The sequence below is a fragment of the Sphaerodactylus townsendi genome, linkage group LG12, assembly GCF_021028975.2.
Source record: "Sphaerodactylus townsendi isolate TG3544 linkage group LG12, MPM_Stown_v2.3, whole genome shotgun sequence".
Classification (NCBI taxonomy): domain Eukaryota; kingdom Metazoa; phylum Chordata; class Lepidosauria; order Squamata; family Sphaerodactylidae; genus Sphaerodactylus; species Sphaerodactylus townsendi.
In genome coordinates, this window is record NC_059436.1 from 57,289,351 (window position 1) to 57,310,735 (window position 21,385).

The following is a 21,385-nucleotide window of genomic DNA, read 5'->3' on the forward strand; positions in this document are numbered from 1 at the left end:
CCACCCCCCACCCCCCCCCCCCCCCTCCCCCCCCCCCCCCCCCCCCCCCCCCCCCCCCCCCCCCCCCCCCCCCACCCCCCCCCCCCCCCACCCCCCCCCCCCCCCACCCCCCCCCCCCCCCACCCCCCCCCCCCCCCACCCCCCCCCCCCCCCACCCCCCCCCCCCCCCACCCCCCCCCCCCCCCACCCCCCCCCCCCCCCACCCCCCCCCCCCCCCACCCCCCCCCCCCCCCACCCCCCCCCCCCCCCACCCCCCCCCCCCCCCACCCCCCCCCCCCCCCACCCCCCCCCCCCCCCACCCCCCCCCCCCCCCACCCCCCCCCCCCCCCACCCCCCCCCCCCCCCACCCCCCCCCCCCCCCACCCCCCCCCCCCCCCACCCCCCCCCCCCCCCACCCCCCCCCCCCCCCACCCCCCCCCCCCCCCACCCCCCCCCCCCCCCACCCCCCCCCCCCCCCACCCCCCCCCCCCCCCACCCCCCCCCCCCCCCACCCCCCCCCCCCCCCACCCCCCCCCCCCCCCACCCCCCCCCCCCCCCACCCCCCCCCCCCCCCACCCCCCCCCCCCCCCACCCCCCCCCCCCCCCACCCCCCCCCCCCCCCACCCCCCCCCCCCCCCACCCCCCCCCCCCCCCACCCCCCCCCCCCCCCACCCCCCCCCCCCCCCACCCCCCCCCCCCCCCACCCCCCCCCCCCCCCACCCCCCCCCCCCCCCACCCCCCCCCCCCCCCACCCCCCCCCCCCCCCACCCCCCCCCCCCCCCACCCCCCCCCCCCCCCACCCCCCCCCCCCCCCACCCCCCCCCCCCCCCACCCCCCCCCCCCCCCACCCCCCCCCCCCCCCACCCCCCCCCCCCCCCACCCCCCCCCCCCCCCACCCCCCCCCCCCCCCACCCCCCCCCCCCCCCACCCCCCCCCCCCCCCACCCCCCCCCCCCCCCACCCCCCCCCCCCCCCACCCCCCCCCCCCCCCACCCCCCCCCCCCCCCACCCCCCCCCCCCCCCACCCCCCCCCCCCCCCACCCCCCCCCCCCCCCACCCCCCCCCCCCCCCACCCCCCCCCCCCCCCACCCCCCCCCCCCCCCACCCCCCCCCCCCCCCACCCCCCCCCCCCCCCACCCCCCCCCCCCCCCACCCCCCCCCCCCCCCACCCCCCCCCCCCCCCACCCCCCCCCCCCCCCACCCCCCCCCCCCCCCACCCCCCCCCCCCCCCACCCCCCCCCCCCCCCACCCCCCCCCCCCCCCACCCCCCCCCCCCCCCACCCCCCCCCCCCCCCACCCCCCCCCCCCCCCACCCCCCCCCCCCCCCACCCCCCCCCCCCCCCACCCCCCCCCCCCCCCACCCCCCCCCCCCCCCACCCCCCCCCCCCCCCACCCCCCCCCCCCCCCACCCCCCCCCCCCCCCACCCCCCCCCCCCCCCACCCCCCCCCCCCCCCACCCCCCCCCCCCCCCACCCCCCCCCCCCCCCACCCCCCCCCCCCCCCACCCCCCCCCCCCCCCACCCCCCCCCCCCCCCACCCCCCCCCCCCCCCACCCCCCCCCCCCCCCACCCCCCCCCCCCCCCACCCCCCCCCCCCCCCACCCCCCCCCCCCCCCACCCCCCCCCCCCCCCACCCCCCCCCCCCCCCACCCCCCCCCCCCCCCACCCCCCCCCCCCCCCACCCCCCCCCCCCCCCACCCCCCCCCCCCCCCACCCCCCCCCCCCCCCACCCCCCCCCCCCCCCACCCCCCCCCCCCCCCACCCCCCCCCCCCCCCACCCCCCCCCCCCCCCACCCCCCCCCCCCCCCACCCCCCCCCCCCCCCACCCCCCCCCCCCCCCACCCCCCCCCCCCCCCACCCCCCCCCCCCCCCACCCCCCCCCCCCCCCACCCCCCCCCCCCCCCACCCCCCCCCCCCCCCACCCCCCCCCCCCCCCACCCCCCCCCCCCCCCACCCCCCCCCCCCCCCACCCCCCCCCCCCCCCACCCCCCCCCCCCCCCACCCCCCCCCCCCCCCACCCCCCCCCCCCCCCACCCCCCCCCCCCCCCACCCCCCCCCCCCCCCACCCCCCCCCCCCCCCACCCCCCCCCCCCCCCACCCCCCCCCCCCCCCACCCCCCCCCCCCCCCACCCCCCCCCCCCCCCACCCCCCCCCCCCCCCACCCCCCCCCCCCCCCACCCCCCCCCCCCCCCACCCCCCCCCCCCCCCACCCCCCCCCCCCCCCACCCCCCCCCCCCCCCACCCCCCCCCCCCCCCACCCCCCCCCCCCCCCACCCCCCCCCCCCCCCACCCCCCCCCCCCCCCACCCCCCCCCCCCCCCACCCCCCCCCCCCCCCACCCCCCCCCCCCCCCACCCCCCCCCCCCCCCACCCCCCCCCCCCCCCACCCCCCCCCCCCCCCACCCCCCCCCCCCCCCACCCCCCCCCCCCCCCACCCCCCCCCCCCCCCACCCCCCCCCCCCCCCACCCCCCCCCCCCCCCACCCCCCCCCCCCCCCACCCCCCCCCCCCCCCACCCCCCCCCCCCCCCACCCCCCCCCCCCCCCACCCCCCCCCCCCCCCACCCCCCCCCCCCCCCACCCCCCCCCCCCCCCACCCCCCCCCCCCCCCACCCCCCCCCCCCCCCACCCCCCCCCCCCCCCACCCCCCCCCCCCCCCACCCCCCCCCCCCCCCACCCCCCCCCCCCCCCACCCCCCCCCCCCCCCACCCCCCCCCCCCCCCACCCCCCCCCCCCCCCACCCCCCCCCCCCCCCACCCCCCCCCCCCCCCACCCCCCCCCCCCCCCACCCCCCCCCCCCCCCACCCCCCCCCCCCCCCACCCCCCCCCCCCCCCACCCCCCCCCCCCCCCACCCCCCCCCCCCCCCACCCCCCCCCCCCCCCACCCCCCCCCCCCCCCACCCCCCCCCCCCCCCACCCCCCCCCCCCCCCACCCCCCCCCCCCCCCACCCCCCCCCCCCCCCACCCCCCCCCCCCCCCACCCCCCCCCCCCCCCACCCCCCCCCCCCCCCACCCCCCCCCCCCCCCACCCCCCCCCCCCCCCACCCCCCCCCCCCCCCACCCCCCCCCCCCCCCACCCCCCCCCCCCCCCACCCCCCCCCCCCCCCACCCCCCCCCCCCCCCACCCCCCCCCCCCCCCACCCCCCCCCCCCCCCACCCCCCCCCCCCCCCACCCCCCCCCCCCCCCACCCCCCCCCCCCCCCACCCCCCCCCCCCCCCACCCCCCCCCCCCCCCACCCCCCCCCCCCCCCACCCCCCCCCCCCCCCACCCCCCCCCCCCCCCACCCCCCCCCCCCCCCACCCCCCCCCCCCCCCACCCCCCCCCCCCCCCACCCCCCCCCCCCCCCACCCCCCCCCCCCCCCACCCCCCCCCCCCCCCACCCCCCCCCCCCCCCACCCCCCCCCCCCCCCACCCCCCCCCCCCCCCACCCCCCCCCCCCCCCACCCCCCCCCCCCCCCACCCCCCCCCCCCCCCACCCCCCCCCCCCCCCACCCCCCCCCCCCCCCACCCCCCCCCCCCCCCACCCCCCCCCCCCCCCACCCCCCCCCCCCCCCACCCCCCCCCCCCCCCACCCCCCCCCCCCCCCACCCCCCCCCCCCCCCACCCCCCCCCCCCCCCACCCCCCCCCCCCCCCACCCCCCCCCCCCCCCACCCCCCCCCCCCCCCACCCCCCCCCCCCCCCACCCCCCCCCCCCCCCACCCCCCCCCCCCCCCACCCCCCCCCCCCCCCACCCCCCCCCCCCCCCACCCCCCCCCCCCCCCACCCCCCCCCCCCCCCACCCCCCCCCCCCCCCACCCCCCCCCCCCCCCACCCCCCCCCCCCCCCACCCCCCCCCCCCCCCACCCCCCCCCCCCCCCACCCCCCCCCCCCCCCACCCCCCCCCCCCCCCACCCCCCCCCCCCCCCACCCCCCCCCCCCCCCACCCCCCCCCCCCCCCACCCCCCCCCCCCCCCACCCCCCCCCCCCCCCACCCCCCCCCCCCCCCACCCCCCCCCCCCCCCACCCCCCCCCCCCCCCACCCCCCCCCCCCCCCACCCCCCCCCCCCCCCACCCCCCCCCCCCCCCACCCCCCCCCCCCCCCACCCCCCCCCCCCCCCACCCCCCCCCCCCCCCACCCCCCCCCCCCCCCACCCCCCCCCCCCCCCACCCCCCCCCCCCCCCACCCCCCCCCCCCCCCACCCCCCCCCCCCCCCACCCCCCCCCCCCCCCACCCCCCCCCCCCCCCACCCCCCCCCCCCCCCACCCCCCCCCCCCCCCACCCCCCCCCCCCCCCACCCCCCCCCCCCCCCACCCCCCCCCCCCCCCACCCCCCCCCCCCCCCACCCCCCCCCCCCCCCACCCCCCCCCCCCCCCACCCCCCCCCCCCCCCACCCCCCCCCCCCCCCACCCCCCCCCCCCCCCACCCCCCCCCCCCCCCACCCCCCCCCCCCCCCACCCCCCCCCCCCCCCACCCCCCCCCCCCCCCACCCCCCCCCCCCCCCACCCCCCCCCCCCCCCACCCCCCCCCCCCCCCACCCCCCCCCCCCCCCACCCCCCCCCCCCCCCACCCCCCCCCCCCCCCACCCCCCCCCCCCCCCACCCCCCCCCCCCCCCACCCCCCCCCCCCCCCACCCCCCCCCCCCCCCACCCCCCCCCCCCCCCACCCCCCCCCCCCCCCACCCCCCCCCCCCCCCACCCCCCCCCCCCCCCACCCCCCCCCCCCCCCACCCCCCCCCCCCCCCACCCCCCCCCCCCCCCACCCCCCCCCCCCCCCACCCCCCCCCCCCCCCACCCCCCCCCCCCCCCACCCCCCCCCCCCCCCACCCCCCCCCCCCCCCACCCCCCCCCCCCCCCACCCCCCCCCCCCCCCACCCCCCCCCCCCCCCACCCCCCCCCCCCCCCACCCCCCCCCCCCCCCACCCCCCCCCCCCCCCACCCCCCCCCCCCCCCACCCCCCCCCCCCCCCACCCCCCCCCCCCCCCACCCCCCCCCCCCCCCACCCCCCCCCCCCCCCACCCCCCCCCCCCCCCACCCCCCCCCCCCCCCACCCCCCCCCCCCCCCACCCCCCCCCCCCCCCACCCCCCCCCCCCCCCACCCCCCCCCCCCCCCACCCCCCCCCCCCCCCACCCCCCCCCCCCCCCACCCCCCCCCCCCCCCACCCCCCCCCCCCCCCACCCCCCCCCCCCCCCACCCCCCCCCCCCCCCACCCCCCCCCCCCCCCACCCCCCCCCCCCCCCACCCCCCCCCCCCCCCACCCCCCCCCCCCCCCACCCCCCCCCCCCCCCACCCCCCCCCCCCCCCACCCCCCCCCCCCCCCACCCCCCCCCCCCCCCACCCCCCCCCCCCCCCACCCCCCCCCCCCCCCACCCCCCCCCCCCCCCACCCCCCCCCCCCCCCACCCCCCCCCCCCCCCACCCCCCCCCCCCCCCACCCCCCCCCCCCCCCACCCCCCCCCCCCCCCACCCCCCCCCCCCCCCACCCCCCCCCCCCCCCACCCCCCCCCCCCCCCACCCCCCCCCCCCCCCACCCCCCCCCCCCCCCACCCCCCCCCCCCCCCACCCCCCCCCCCCCCCACCCCCCCCCCCCCCCACCCCCCCCCCCCCCCACCCCCCCCCCCCCCCACCCCCCCCCCCCCCCACCCCCCCCCCCCCCCACCCCCCCCCCCCCCCACCCCCCCCCCCCCCCACCCCCCCCCCCCCCCACCCCCCCCCCCCCCCACCCCCCCCCCCCCCCACCCCCCCCCCCCCCCACCCCCCCCCCCCCCCACCCCCCCCCCCCCCCACCCCCCCCCCCCCCCACCCCCCCCCCCCCCCACCCCCCCCCCCCCCCACCCCCCCCCCCCCCCACCCCCCCCCCCCCCCACCCCCCCCCCCCCCCACCCCCCCCCCCCCCCACCCCCCCCCCCCCCCACCCCCCCCCCCCCCCACCCCCCCCCCCCCCCACCCCCCCCCCCCCCCACCCCCCCCCCCCCCCACCCCCCCCCCCCCCCACCCCCCCCCCCCCCCACCCCCCCCCCCCCCCACCCCCCCCCCCCCCCACCCCCCCCCCCCCCCACCCCCCCCCCCCCCCACCCCCCCCCCCCCCCACCCCCCCCCCCCCCCACCCCCCCCCCCCCCCACCCCCCCCCCCCCCCACCCCCCCCCCCCCCCACCCCCCCCCCCCCCCACCCCCCCCCCCCCCCACCCCCCCCCCCCCCCACCCCCCCCCCCCCCCACCCCCCCCCCCCCCCACCCCCCCCCCCCCCCACCCCCCCCCCCCCCCACCCCCCCCCCCCCCCACCCCCCCCCCCCCCCACCCCCCCCCCCCCCCACCCCCCCCCCCCCCCACCCCCCCCCCCCCCCACCCCCCCCCCCCCCCACCCCCCCCCCCCCCCACCCCCCCCCCCCCCCACCCCCCCCCCCCCCCACCCCCCCCCCCCCCCACCCCCCCCCCCCCCCACCCCCCCCCCCCCCCACCCCCCCCCCCCCCCACCCCCCCCCCCCCCCACCCCCCCCCCCCCCCACCCCCCCCCCCCCCCACCCCCCCCCCCCCCCACCCCCCCCCCCCCCCACCCCCCCCCCCCCCCACCCCCCCCCCCCCCCACCCCCCCCCCCCCCCACCCCCCCCCCCCCCCACCCCCCCCCCCCCCCACCCCCCCCCCCCCCCACCCCCCCCCCCCCCCACCCCCCCCCCCCCCCACCCCCCCCCCCCCCCACCCCCCCCCCCCCCCACCCCCCCCCCCCCCCACCCCCCCCCCCCCCCACCCCCCCCCCCCCCCACCCCCCCCCCCCCCCACCCCCCCCCCCCCCCACCCCCCCCCCCCCCCACCCCCCCCCCCCCCCACCCCCCCCCCCCCCCACCCCCCCCCCCCCCCACCCCCCCCCCCCCCCACCCCCCCCCCCCCCCACCCCCCCCCCCCCCCACCCCCCCCCCCCCCCACCCCCCCCCCCCCCCACCCCCCCCCCCCCCCACCCCCCCCCCCCCCCACCCCCCCCCCCCCCCACCCCCCCCCCCCCCCACCCCCCCCCCCCCCCACCCCCCCCCCCCCCCACCCCCCCCCCCCCCCACCCCCCCCCCCCCCCACCCCCCCCCCCCCCCACCCCCCCCCCCCCCCACCCCCCCCCCCCCCCACCCCCCCCCCCCCCCACCCCCCCCCCCCCCCACCCCCCCCCCCCCCCACCCCCCCCCCCCCCCACCCCCCCCCCCCCCCACCCCCCCCCCCCCCCACCCCCCCCCCCCCCCACCCCCCCCCCCCCCCACCCCCCCCCCCCCCCACCCCCCCCCCCCCCCACCCCCCCCCCCCCCCACCCCCCCCCCCCCCCACCCCCCCCCCCCCCCACCCCCCCCCCCCCCCACCCCCCCCCCCCCCCACCCCCCCCCCCCCCCACCCCCCCCCCCCCCCACCCCCCCCCCCCCCCACCCCCCCCCCCCCCCACCCCCCCCCCCCCCCACCCCCCCCCCCCCCCACCCCCCCCCCCCCCCACCCCCCCCCCCCCCCACCCCCCCCCCCCCCCACCCCCCCCCCCCCCCACCCCCCCCCCCCCCCACCCCCCCCCCCCCCCACCCCCCCCCCCCCCCACCCCCCCCCCCCCCCACCCCCCCCCCCCCCCACCCCCCCCCCCCCCCACCCCCCCCCCCCCCCACCCCCCCCCCCCCCCACCCCCCCCCCCCCCCACCCCCCCCCCCCCCCACCCCCCCCCCCCCCCACCCCCCCCCCCCCCCACCCCCCCCCCCCCCCACCCCCCCCCCCCCCCACCCCCCCCCCCCCCCACCCCCCCCCCCCCCCACCCCCCCCCCCCCCCACCCCCCCCCCCCCCCACCCCCCCCCCCCCCCACCCCCCCCCCCCCCCACCCCCCCCCCCCCCCACCCCCCCCCCCCCCCACCCCCCCCCCCCCCCACCCCCCCCCCCCCCCACCCCCCCCCCCCCCCACCCCCCCCCCCCCCCACCCCCCCCCCCCCCCACCCCCCCCCCCCCCCACCCCCCCCCCCCCCCACCCCCCCCCCCCCCCACCCCCCCCCCCCCCCACCCCCCCCCCCCCCCACCCCCCCCCCCCCCCACCCCCCCCCCCCCCCACCCCCCCCCCCCCCCACCCCCCCCCCCCCCCACCCCCCCCCCCCCCCACCCCCCCCCCCCCCCACCCCCCCCCCCCCCCACCCCCCCCCCCCCCCACCCCCCCCCCCCCCCACCCCCCCCCCCCCCCACCCCCCCCCCCCCCCACCCCCCCCCCCCCCCACCCCCCCCCCCCCCCACCCCCCCCCCCCCCCACCCCCCCCCCCCCCCACCCCCCCCCCCCCCCACCCCCCCCCCCCCCCACCCCCCCCCCCCCCCACCCCCCCCCCCCCCCACCCCCCCCCCCCCCCACCCCCCCCCCCCCCCACCCCCCCCCCCCCCCACCCCCCCCCCCCCCCACCCCCCCCCCCCCCCACCCCCCCCCCCCCCCACCCCCCCCCCCCCCCACCCCCCCCCCCCCCCACCCCCCCCCCCCCCCACCCCCCCCCCCCCCCACCCCCCCCCCCCCCCACCCCCCCCCCCCCCCACCCCCCCCCCCCCCCACCCCCCCCCCCCCCCACCCCCCCCCCCCCCCACCCCCCCCCCCCCCCACCCCCCCCCCCCCCCACCCCCCCCCCCCCCCACCCCCCCCCCCCCCCACCCCCCCCCCCCCCCACCCCCCCCCCCCCCCACCCCCCCCCCCCCCCACCCCCCCCCCCCCCCACCCCCCCCCCCCCCCACCCCCCCCCCCCCCCACCCCCCCCCCCCCCCACCCCCCCCCCCCCCCACCCCCCCCCCCCCCCACCCCCCCCCCCCCCCACCCCCCCCCCCCCCCACCCCCCCCCCCCCCCACCCCCCCCCCCCCCCACCCCCCCCCCCCCCCACCCCCCCCCCCCCCCACCCCCCCCCCCCCCCACCCCCCCCCCCCCCCACCCCCCCCCCCCCCCACCCCCCCCCCCCCCCACCCCCCCCCCCCCCCACCCCCCCCCCCCCCCACCCCCCCCCCCCCCCACCCCCCCCCCCCCCCACCCCCCCCCCCCCCCACCCCCCCCCCCCCCCACCCCCCCCCCCCCCCACCCCCCCCCCCCCCCACCCCCCCCCCCCCCCACCCCCCCCCCCCCCCACCCCCCCCCCCCCCCACCCCCCCCCCCCCCCACCCCCCCCCCCCCCCACCCCCCCCCCCCCCCACCCCCCCCCCCCCCCACCCCCCCCCCCCCCCACCCCCCCCCCCCCCCACCCCCCCCCCCCCCCACCCCCCCCCCCCCCCACCCCCCCCCCCCCCCACCCCCCCCCCCCCCCACCCCCCCCCCCCCCCACCCCCCCCCCCCCCCACCCCCCCCCCCCCCCACCCCCCCCCCCCCCCACCCCCCCCCCCCCCCACCCCCCCCCCCCCCCACCCCCCCCCCCCCCCACCCCCCCCCCCCCCCACCCCCCCCCCCCCCCACCCCCCCCCCCCCCCACCCCCCCCCCCCCCCACCCCCCCCCCCCCCCACCCCCCCCCCCCCCCACCCCCCCCCCCCCCCACCCCCCCCCCCCCCCACCCCCCCCCCCCCCCACCCCCCCCCCCCCCCACCCCCCCCCCCCCCCACCCCCCCCCCCCCCCACCCCCCCCCCCCCCCACCCCCCCCCCCCCCCACCCCCCCCCCCCCCCACCCCCCCCCCCCCCCACCCCCCCCCCCCCCCACCCCCCCCCCCCCCCACCCCCCCCCCCCCCCACCCCCCCCCCCCCCCACCCCCCCCCCCCCCCACCCCCCCCCCCCCCCACCCCCCCCCCCCCCCACCCCCCCCCCCCCCCACCCCCCCCCCCCCCCACCCCCCCCCCCCCCCACCCCCCCCCCCCCCCACCCCCCCCCCCCCCCACCCCCCCCCCCCCCCACCCCCCCCCCCCCCCACCCCCCCCCCCCCCCACCCCCCCCCCCCCCCACCCCCCCCCCCCCCCACCCCCCCCCCCCCCCACCCCCCCCCCCCCCCACCCCCCCCCCCCCCCACCCCCCCCCCCCCCCACCCCCCCCCCCCCCCACCCCCCCCCCCCCCCACCCCCCCCCCCCCCCACCCCCCCCCCCCCCCACCCCCCCCCCCCCCCACCCCCCCCCCCCCCCACCCCCCCCCCCCCCCACCCCCCCCCCCCCCCACCCCCCCCCCCCCCCACCCCCCCCCCCCCCCACCCCCCCCCCCCCCCACCCCCCCCCCCCCCCACCCCCCCCCCCCCCCACCCCCCCCCCCCCCCACCCCCCCCCCCCCCCACCCCCCCCCCCCCCCACCCCCCCCCCCCCCCACCCCCCCCCCCCCCCACCCCCCCCCCCCCCCACCCCCCCCCCCCCCCACCCCCCCCCCCCCCCACCCCCCCCCCCCCCCACCCCCCCCCCCCCCCACCCCCCCCCCCCCCCACCCCCCCCCCCCCCCACCCCCCCCCCCCCCCACCCCCCCCCCCCCCCACCCCCCCCCCCCCCCACCCCCCCCCCCCCCCACCCCCCCCCCCCCCCACCCCCCCCCCCCCCCACCCCCCCCCCCCCCCACCCCCCCCCCCCCCCACCCCCCCCCCCCCCCACCCCCCCCCCCCCCCACCCCCCCCCCCCCCCACCCCCCCCCCCCCCCACCCCCCCCCCCCCCCACCCCCCCCCCCCCCCACCCCCCCCCCCCCCCACCCCCCCCCCCCCCCACCCCCCCCCCCCCCCACCCCCCCCCCCCCCCACCCCCCCCCCCCCCCACCCCCCCCCCCCCCCACCCCCCCCCCCCCCCACCCCCCCCCCCCCCCACCCCCCCCCCCCCCCACCCCCCCCCCCCCCCACCCCCCCCCCCCCCCACCCCCCCCCCCCCCCACCCCCCCCCCCCCCCACCCCCCCCCCCCCCCACCCCCCCCCCCCCCCACCCCCCCCCCCCCCCACCCCCCCCCCCCCCCACCCCCCCCCCCCCCCACCCCCCCCCCCCCCCACCCCCCCCCCCCCCCACCCCCCCCCCCCCCCACCCCCCCCCCCCCCCACCCCCCCCCCCCCCCACCCCCCCCCCCCCCCACCCCCCCCCCCCCCCACCCCCCCCCCCCCCCACCCCCCCCCCCCCCCACCCCCCCCCCCCCCCACCCCCCCCCCCCCCCACCCCCCCCCCCCCCCACCCCCCCCCCCCCCCACCCCCCCCCCCCCCCACCCCCCCCCCCCCCCACCCCCCCCCCCCCCCACCCCCCCCCCCCCCCACCCCCCCCCCCCCCCACCCCCCCCCCCCCCCACCCCCCCCCCCCCCCACCCCCCCCCCCCCCCACCCCCCCCCCCCCCCACCCCCCCCCCCCCCCACCCCCCCCCCCCCCCACCCCCCCCCCCCCCCACCCCCCCCCCCCCCCACCCCCCCCCCCCCCCACCCCCCCCCCCCCCCACCCCCCCCCCCCCCCACCCCCCCCCCCCCCCACCCCCCCCCCCCCCCACCCCCCCCCCCCCCCACCCCCCCCCCCCCCCACCCCCCCCCCCCCCCACCCCCCCCCCCCCCCACCCCCCCCCCCCCCCACCCCCCCCCCCCCCCACCCCCCCCCCCCCCCACCCCCCCCCCCCCCCACCCCCCCCCCCCCCCACCCCCCCCCCCCCCCACCCCCCCCCCCCCCCACCCCCCCCCCCCCCCACCCCCCCCCCCCCCCACCCCCCCCCCCCCCCACCCCCCCCCCCCCCCACCCCCCCCCCCCCCCACCCCCCCCCCCCCCCACCCCCCCCCCCCCCCACCCCCCCCCCCCCCCACCCCCCCCCCCCCCCACCCCCCCCCCCCCCCACCCCCCCCCCCCCCCACCCCCCCCCCCCCCCACCCCCCCCCCCCCCCACCCCCCCCCCCCCCCACCCCCCCCCCCCCCCACCCCCCCCCCCCCCCACCCCCCCCCCCCCCCACCCCCCCCCCCCCCCACCCCCCCCCCCCCCCACCCCCCCCCCCCCCCACCCCCCCCCCCCCCCACCCCCCCCCCCCCCCACCCCCCCCCCCCCCCACCCCCCCCCCCCCCCACCCCCCCCCCCCCCCACCCCCCCCCCCCCCCACCCCCCCCCCCCCCCACCCCCCCCCCCCCCCACCCCCCCCCCCCCCCACCCCCCCCCCCCCCCACCCCCCCCCCCCCCCACCCCCCCCCCCCCCCACCCCCCCCCCCCCCCACCCCCCCCCCCCCCCACCCCCCCCCCCCCCCACCCCCCCCCCCCCCCACCCCCCCCCCCCCCCACCCCCCCCCCCCCCCACCCCCCCCCCCCCCCACCCCCCCCCCCCCCCACCCCCCCCCCCCCCCACCCCCCCCCCCCCCCACCCCCCCCCCCCCCCACCCCCCCCCCCCCCCACCCCCCCCCCCCCCCACCCCCCCCCCCCCCCACCCCCCCCCCCCCCCACCCCCCCCCCCCCCCACCCCCCCCCCCCCCCACCCCCCCCCCCCCCCACCCCCCCCCCCCCCCACCCCCCCCCCCCCCCACCCCCCCCCCCCCCCACCCCCCCCCCCCCCCACCCCCCCCCCCCCCCACCCCCCCCCCCCCCCACCCCCCCCCCCCCCCACCCCCCCCCCCCCCCACCCCCCCCCCCCCCCACCCCCCCCCCCCCCCACCCCCCCCCCCCCCCACCCCCCCCCCCCCCCACCCCCCCCCCCCCCCACCCCCCCCCCCCCCCACCCCCCCCCCCCCCCACCCCCCCCCCCCCCCACCCCCCCCCCCCCCCACCCCCCCCCCCCCCCACCCCCCCCCCCCCCCACCCCCCCCCCCCCCCACCCCCCCCCCCCCCCACCCCCCCCCCCCCCCACCCCCCCCCCCCCCCACCCCCCCCCCCCCCCACCCCCCCCCCCCCCCACCCCCCCCCCCCCCCACCCCCCCCCCCCCCCACCCCCCCCCCCCCCCACCCCCCCCCCCCCCCACCCCCCCCCCCCCCCACCCCCCCCCCCCCCCACCCCCCCCCCCCCCCACCCCCCCCCCCCCCCACCCCCCCCCCCCCCCACCCCCCCCCCCCCCCACCCCCCCCCCCCCCCACCCCCCCCCCCCCCCACCCCCCCCCCCCCCCACCCCCCCCCCCCCCCACCCCCCCCCCCCCCCACCCCCCCCCCCCCCCACCCCCCCCCCCCCCCACCCCCCCCCCCCCCCACCCCCCCCCCCCCCCACCCCCCCCCCCCCCCACCCCCCCCCCCCCCCACCCCCCCCCCCCCCCACCCCCCCCCCCCCCCACCCCCCCCCCCCCCCACCCCCCCCCCCCCCCACCCCCCCCCCCCCCCACCCCCCCCCCCCCCCACCCCCCCCCCCCCCCACCCCCCCCCCCCCCCACCCCCCCCCCCCCCCACCCCCCCCCCCCCCCACCCCCCCCCCCCCCCACCCCCCCCCCCCCCCACCCCCCCCCCCCCCCACCCCCCCCCCCCCCCACCCCCCCCCCCCCCCACCCCCCCCCCCCCCCACCCCCCCCCCCCCCCACCCCCCCCCCCCCCCACCCCCCCCCCCCCCCACCCCCCCCCCCCCCCACCCCCCCCCCCCCCCACCCCCCCCCCCCCCCACCCCCCCCCCCCCCCACCCCCCCCCCCCCCCACCCCCCCCCCCCCCCACCCCCCCCCCCCCCCACCCCCCCCCCCCCCCACCCCCCCCCCCCCCCACCCCCCCCCCCCCCCACCCCCCCCCCCCCCCACCCCCCCCCCCCCCCACCCCCCCCCCCCCCCACCCCCCCCCCCCCCCACCCCCCCCCCCCCCCACCCCCCCCCCCCCCCACCCCCCCCCCCCCCCACCCCCCCCCCCCCCCACCCCCCCCCCCCCCCACCCCCCCCCCCCCCCACCCCCCCCCCCCCCCACCCCCCCCCCCCCCCACCCCCCCCCCCCCCCACCCCCCCCCCCCCCCACCCCCCCCCCCCCCCACCCCCCCCCCCCCCCACCCCCCCCCCCCCCCACCCCCCCCCCCCCCCACCCCCCCCCCCCCCCACCCCCCCCCCCCCCCACCCCCCCCCCCCCCCACCCCCCCCCCCCCCCACCCCCCCCCCCCCCCACCCCCCCCCCCCCCCACCCCCCCCCCCCCCCACCCCCCCCCCCCCCCACCCCCCCCCCCCCCCACCCCCCCCCCCCCCCACCCCCCCCCCCCCCCACCCCCCCCCCCCCCCACCCCCCCCCCCCCCCACCCCCCCCCCCCCCCACCCCCCCCCCCCCCCACCCCCCCCCCCCCCCACCCCCCCCCCCCCCCACCCCCCCCCCCCCCCACCCCCCCCCCCCCCCACCCCCCCCCCCCCCCACCCCCCCCCCCCCCCACCCCCCCCCCCCCCCACCCCCCCCCCCCCCCACCCCCCCCCCCCCCCACCCCCCCCCCCCCCCACCCCCCCCCCCCCCCACCCCCCCCCCCCCCCACCCCCCCCCCCCCCCACCCCCCCCCCCCCCCACCCCCCCCCCCCCCCACCCCCCCCCCCCCCCACCCCCCCCCCCCCCCACCCCCCCCCCCCCCCACCCCCCCCCCCCCCCACCCCCCCCCCCCCCCACCCCCCCCCCCCCCCACCCCCCCCCCCCCCCACCCCCCCCCCCCCCCACCCCCCCCCCCCCCCACCCCCCCCCCCCCCCACCCCCCCCCCCCCCCACCCCCCCCCCCCCCCACCCCCCCCCCCCCCCACCCCCCCCCCCCCCCACCCCCCCCCCCCCCCACCCCCCCCCCCCCCCACCCCCCCCCCCCCCCACCCCCCCCCCCCCCCACCCCCCCCCCCCCCCACCCCCCCCCCCCCCCACCCCCCCCCCCCCCCACCCCCCCCCCCCCCCACCCCCCCCCCCCCCCACCCCCCCCCCCCCCCACCCCCCCCCCCCCCCACCCCCCCCCCCCCCCACCCCCCCCCCCCCCCACCCCCCCCCCCCCCCACCCCCCCCCCCCCCCACCCCCCCCCCCCCCCACCCCCCCCCCCCCCCACCCCCCCCCCCCCCCACCCCCCCCCCCCCCCACCCCCCCCCCCCCCCACCCCCCCCCCCCCCCACCCCCCCCCCCCCCCACCCCCCCCCCCCCCCACCCCCCCCCCCCCCCACCCCCCCCCCCCCCCACCCCCCCCCCCCCCCACCCCCCCCCCCCCCCACCCCCCCCCCCCCAGTCACCCCCCCCCCCCCCCCAGTCCCCCCCCCCCCCACCCCCCCCCCCCCCAAGCCAAGAAAACGTCCTCCCCCCTGTATTTTTCTCTCCCATTTGAACAGGGCCACTTGGCACACTACCTGTATTGCTTAATAAACCCTGCTCAAAGGAGAGCCATAATGCTCGCCAGGTTTAAAGTTATGCCTTCTGCCTTGTTACATGGCAGATTTAACAAGCAAGAAAAGGCTAAAAGATTGTGCCCGTGTAATGATGGCTCAGTTGAATCTCTGGCCCACCAATTACTACACTGTCTCAGATTCAAGGAAATCAGATACAAGTATGTGAATCTTACTCCTTTACATTTACCCGATCTCCCTGATTTATTTAGATTACATTACTTATTGGACAATCCTGGTCCTCTCTGTATGATAGTGGCAGACTTTCTCCTGGAAATTACTAAATGCCAGTAGATTTCCTTCGACCTAACATTTATTTCCTGCATTGTATATGCTTTTTAATCCGTTTTTATTATTGTCTATGCCAATAAAGGCTTGCAATGGGAGCTAATAGGAGATGGGGCTACAGTTTTGAGGGTCCATAACTTTGGCCCCCCTGAACCAAACTGCACCAAACCTGGGGGGTATCATCAGGGCAGTCTCCTGATGAGACCTTGAAAGTTTTGAGACTGTGCCTTCAGAAATGTGCCCCCCCAGCACAGCAATACAGAAAACTCAAAGCAGAACAAAGATTCTTGGGCAAATTTCTGGGATGTTCCTGAAGGGGGCGCATTTTTGGATGTATCAGCACCAAAATGTCAGGGTATCATCTGGAAATTGTCCTGATGGGAACCCCTGAAGTTTGGTGCAGTTTGGTTTAGGGGGTCCAAAGTTATGGACCCTCAAAAGGGGTACCCCATCCCACATTCTTTGCTAAGGAGATGGGGGCTACCCTTTTGAGGGTCCATAACTTTGGACCCCTTGAACCAAACTGCACCAAACCTCCAGATGACACCCTGAAATTTTTGTGCTGATACGTCCAAGAATGCCCTCCCTGAAAGAACATCCCGAAATTTGCCCAGGAATCTTTGTTCTGCATTGACTTTTCTGCATTACTGTCAATGGGGGTTGCAGGCTGGGGGGGGGCACATTTCTGAATGCACAGTCTCAAAACTTTCAGGGTCTCATCAGGAGACTTCCCTAATGATACCCCCCAGTTTTGGTGCAGTTTGGTTCAGGGGGGCCAAAGTTATGGACCCTCAAAACTGTAGCCCCCATCTCCTATTAGCTCCCATTGGAAACAATGGGGGATAGGGGCACCCCCTTTGGGAGTCCATAACTTTGGAATCCCTGAACCAAACTTCACCAAACTTTTGAGGTAGCATAAGGACAGTCTCCTGATGATACGCTGAAATTTTGGTGCTGCTAGCCTAAAAGCTGTGCCCCCTGCAGGCCAAAAATGGAAAACCACTAAAAATATCCAAAAATGAACCCAGCATTTAGATGCCCCCCACAAGGTGATGCCCTTGGCAGCTGCCCACCTTGCCCAATGGGCATTACGCCAGTGCCTGTTCATGCAGCTCACAGCCTGCTTGCAGCTGCAAAGAGCAACCTGCCAGTGCTTTGTCTGCCTATTGGTGGGTGTCGGGAAAGTTGTTTGATGGTGTTCCTTATTAACAATTCAACACAGTGCAATTGGCTTTTCATGCATGCAGGTTCTCACACTTGTGTTAACTTGTTTCTTTCTATTCCTGCTGTGTAATTGCTCTGTTCAGCAGGCAGATCACTCACAAATTATATAAGTCATCTTGAAATGTAGTGCCTCAATAATTGCTGATGATCAGTTTGAATCAGCAGAATGCAGTTTGGGGAAAATCTGCAAACCTTTTCAGTGGGCATTTTTCACTCCTTGACATGAACTGTAAGGGAGGCAAAAAGGGTTATGAGGAATGCATGGCTGCGAACATCAAGACCAGCAACAAACAAGTACATCAAAAGTAGGAAGCCAGCTATGGAAGCAGAAGGCCCATTAAATGATGAAGGAACAAATGGTGTGCTAAAGGTTGACAGGGAGATTGCAGAGAAGCTGAATGAATTCTTTGCATCTGTCTTCACCCAAGAGGAGGTGAGGAAAATTCCTACACCTGAACCAAGCTTCTTAGGAGACGAATCCGAGGAACTAGCAAAGATAGTGGCAGACAAGGAAGAAGTTCTGGCAGCCATTGATAAACTAAGTGCTACCAACTCCCATCGCCCAGATTGCATTCACCCAAGAGCTCAAGCATGAAATTGATGATCTTCTCTCTTTAATATGCAACTTATCCCTGAAATCGGCTTCCATCCCTGAAGACTGGAAGATGGCCAATGTCACATCAATCTTTAAGAAAGGATCTAGGGGGGACCCAGGAAATTACAGGCCGGTCAGTTTGATATCTGTTCCTGGGAAATTAGTAAAATCTATCATTAAAGATAAAATTATAAAACATGTAGAAAAGCAAGACCTGCTGAGGAAGAGTCAGCATGGCTTTTGCAGAGGCAAGTCCTGTCTTACAAACTTACTAGAGTTCTTTGAGGGTGTAAACAGGCATGTGGACAGGGGTGAACCGGTGGACATTGTCTACTTGGATTTCCAAAAGGCTTTTGACAAAGTTCCTCACCAGATACTATTGAGAAAATTCAGCAATGAAGGAATAAGAGGGGAAGTCCTCCTATGGATTAAAAACTGGTTGAGAAACAGGAAGCAAAGGGTGGGTGTAAATGGGAAGTTCCTCCTTGATCTGAGATTGCAAATGCCTTAGCAGCCCAGGTGCTCAGGAGCAGCAGCAGCAGAAGGCCATTGCTTTCACATCCTGCATGTGAGCTCCCAAAGGCACCTGGTGGGCCACTGCGAGTAGCAGAGTGCTGGACTAGATGGACTCTGGTCTGATCCAGCAGGCTCATTCTTATGTTCTGAAGAGACAGACTGATTGGCTCACATTTGATTGACATCTGACAATGTGCTTAGTTCAATAGTCAAACGTGCTGATGGCAAACTTCACAGCATCTCTAATGCATAGTGGACCAAAGAATAGATCATGCTCTGAAAGCCACGGTGAAGGGTCCTCGGCAGTCCTGACTCTCAGGAGTCCCTCAACAGACCCGTCAGTCAGCATAGGAGGCAGTGTGTGAAAATCCATGGATGGATGGGAAAGGACTAAAATCTGGTGCCACAACAGGCAAGGCCGGAGACGGAGTCGTGACCTGGCAATGCCCATCCCCTCAGCTAGGTTTACAATTAATATCTGAGATGAGCTCTTCTGTATTAGACTGCAGGGAGAGGAACCCATGATGGAGAAGATTCTGACAGAGACTTTGCTGAGGAAACCATCCGGGAGTACGACACCTACTATGATGGGTACTATGATAGAACGGACTCCCCTGACATTGGGCCTGGAATGCCTGCGAACCAGGACACGCTTTACGAAGGGGTAAGGAATGCCCTGGCCTCCCCAGGGTTGGCTAGACCACAAGATTCACCCTTTGAGCATATGCTAGCCCATTTCCACAGCATGGCTGGTTGCCTCATTCTGGTAATTGCTTTGCTTAGGTAGGACATAAAGGGAGAAAGCAAGCAAGCTGAGTGTTGGGGGCGTAGAGGGAGAAAATGGTGCCTGGGGCAACACCTGCTCCAGCCGCGCTCCCCCCCGTGTCACATGTCCCCGTGAGCACTCCGCCTCTGGTTGAACTTCATGGTGTATTCGCTACCAACAAAACTGGCCCATCCCTGGAGAAATGGGAATGCTACTAAACCTCTGTGTGTACTTTAAGCAAACTGTCCCCCCCCCCCCCAATCCAATATGATTGTTACTACAATCAGGGTCCAGAAATTATATCTTGTGATTAGCTGGCAGTCATTGATTGGTGATATTCTCTCCTGTATTGTTTATTACAGCAACCATATATAAATTCAGAGAGGGTTGGATCCAAGCTTTCTGCAAACTATCTCAGTTCACTTTTGTACAAAAGGTCTTTGCTATTTTTTTCTCTTTGCAATTTGGTCTCTGCCCCCCCCCCCCCCCCCCCCGCACTCCAGAACGTCAGAGGAATGCCAGGAATAGAATGAGATATGGCATGGGGGATTGCTTCCACAAGAAAAAATCAGCAGTAATCTCCTCTTACATGAGCTTTCCCTTTGCTCATATAATGGGTGCTCAAGGTGGGGGAGGATTTCTGCCAACTCTCCCTCTTCATACAGGAAGTCGCTACAAGATTGCTTCTGGAACTGAAGCATCCCACAAAGCACACAAAAGATTTTAGTTTTTACTTTCATGGAGGAAGAAGGTCATCTTTTAAAACTTACCAGGGCAATTTTGAGAAGGGCATGCTGCAGAGAAGAAGGCTCATTTGCATACAGGCTCTGTTGGTACTGGGGGATAGTTTGGAGGAAAAATCCTTTTGGGGGGCAGAAAGGGATGACAACAGATTATAAAAGAGAGATTTTCAGATGCCCTGAAGATACTGGGAAACTATGAAATGAAATTAGGACTCACCATAACTTGGAAGGTTCACTGCTAGTGGAGACTTAAATACCCAGCTGAGCAAGTTTTTAAAAATACTTAGGTCAAGCTCGCACGGGAGAGCTGATCGAGGCGATCTGGAGACGGTAAAAACACCGGGTCCAGGTCATGCCATTCAAGCATCGGGCGCAGCTGCAACTCAGCCGCACCGCCCTCGCACCGCCCTCCCGGCCTGAAGCCGGCGTTTCCCCAGAGCGCTTCCCAGCGCTCTTTTTGGGGAAACGCCGCCGTGAAGCCGCTGCCGAGCTTAATGGCGGCGGGCTTCACGCCACCCCCCCCCCCCACCTTGGCACTTATCTGTTTCCACCTGGCCTTCAGGCTGCGTCGCCGAGGCCTGGCAAGGATACGCCCTCCTGCCCCGCGCCGCTGGAGCAGGCACTCGCAGGGCGGTTGTCCCCAGGCCTCGGGCGATCGCCGAAGGTCTGGGACATGCCTGGGCTCGGCTGGAGTGCCAAGCGCCCAGCGCTACTGGCTGCCTGGAGTTATTCCAGGGACCATCCATCGCGGCGGGACGGTCCTAGCGTTACCGGCTCACGGCGTCATAAACGCCGACCTGGCCATTTCCGCCTTCGTGCGGAAACGGCCTTAGATAAAAGGAGAGCCTGCCAGAGCAGGCAAGGAGGACGGGGACGATGACGACGGGAGAGGGGGCGCAATCAGTGGGGAGGGGAGGGGAGGGACAGAGGGAGGTGATATGCTGATTTTGCGCACCCCACGTGACTCCCACGTAGCGCGCCCGGGTCATTTGTCCCTGGATGTCCCCGTGGGAGCTTCGCCACTGGGACTGGGGGAATGGGGGCTGCTAGGAGAGGTGGAAGGTGAGTTGCCCAGCTAGTGTTTGGGTGTGACATGCTAATCTCAAGGTTCTCCCTACGGGGAGGTTGACAGGACAGGTAGCTTCTGGGGCATTCTAAGCTCTTTCCCTACACCTCCTTGAAAGGGGAAGGTCTGGGGCTGCAGTCTCAGCTTATGGGACAGCCCCTTTCATCAGAGTAGCAAGATCTTCCTGACTTGGAGACTTGATGATGGTCAGAAGAGACCACCACCCTTTGCAATACCACATAGTCTTGACATAAGGCAGCCTCATGTCTGCATCTGTTCTGTTTTCAACTTATTTTTGAAATGTAAATGTTTAACTTACCCGCAGTACAATCTTGGACAGAATTACATTCTTCTTAGTCCATTGAAGCCGGTCGATTTAAAAGGATGTAACTGTTCAGGATTGCACTGCTGCTTGCTTACTAAATATTTAACTTGCCCTACTTTCCATTATTCTGACCTGTGAGTAAATAGTTCCAGGATGATAGTTCCAGGATGATTGACATACTTGGTGCTTCTTCATTTAATTTACATTGTGTAAAAGAGTAACTTTAGTTTGAGTGGTGCACTTCTTGTGTTTGAACTTTGGCTACTTCACTCCATTTTCTGATGCTGTTGACACCTCTCTCTCTCTCTCTCTCTCTCTCTCTCTCTCTCTCTCTCTCATATTCCTGCCTTTGCTTGAAGGAGCTCCAGGCCATAGCCATGTGTACCAACCCTGTCAGGGAGGTTGGTCAGAGAGAGAAAAGGGCCAAAGGTCACCAGGCAAACGTCATGTCAGAGCAGGGATTTGAATCAGCAGTTTGAAGCCAGCATTGCATCTACTTAACTCATCTATGTTATTGCTCATCCGGACTGTTCATGAAGACCCAGGCAATCTGCTCTTGGCTCTAGCAGGCTGAGAAATGTTCTGGTGTGGAGCCAGCCTGCCTGCCTGCCAGTGCCTTGGTCTTCTTTGGCCAAGGTCTTTCAGGGCCTCTTTTGGACTTTGGTTGGCCATGATGCCATTGGGGAAGGATCTCAACCTCCTTCGCAGGGTTGTTGCTGGAAGGAAGTAAAAAGTAGAATCACCCCGCATGTTGA

At 80.2% G+C, this 21,385-nt stretch overlaps 1 protein-coding gene across 1 annotated transcript in view; it reads left to right on the forward strand.

Moving 5' to 3' along the window:
• Positions 1-21,385, forward strand: part of COL5A1 (collagen type V alpha 1 chain) — a 386,178-nt gene that overhangs the window by 189,839 nt on the left and 174,954 nt on the right. Inside the window, exons 6-8 of the mRNA XM_048513603.1 lie at positions 18,784-18,809; positions 19,533-19,582; positions 21,052-21,103. Coding sequence (XP_048369560.1) covers positions 18,784-18,809; positions 19,533-19,582; positions 21,052-21,103 — 128 coding nt within the window. The remainder of the gene's footprint in view (positions 1-18,783; positions 18,810-19,532; positions 19,583-21,051; positions 21,104-21,385) is intronic.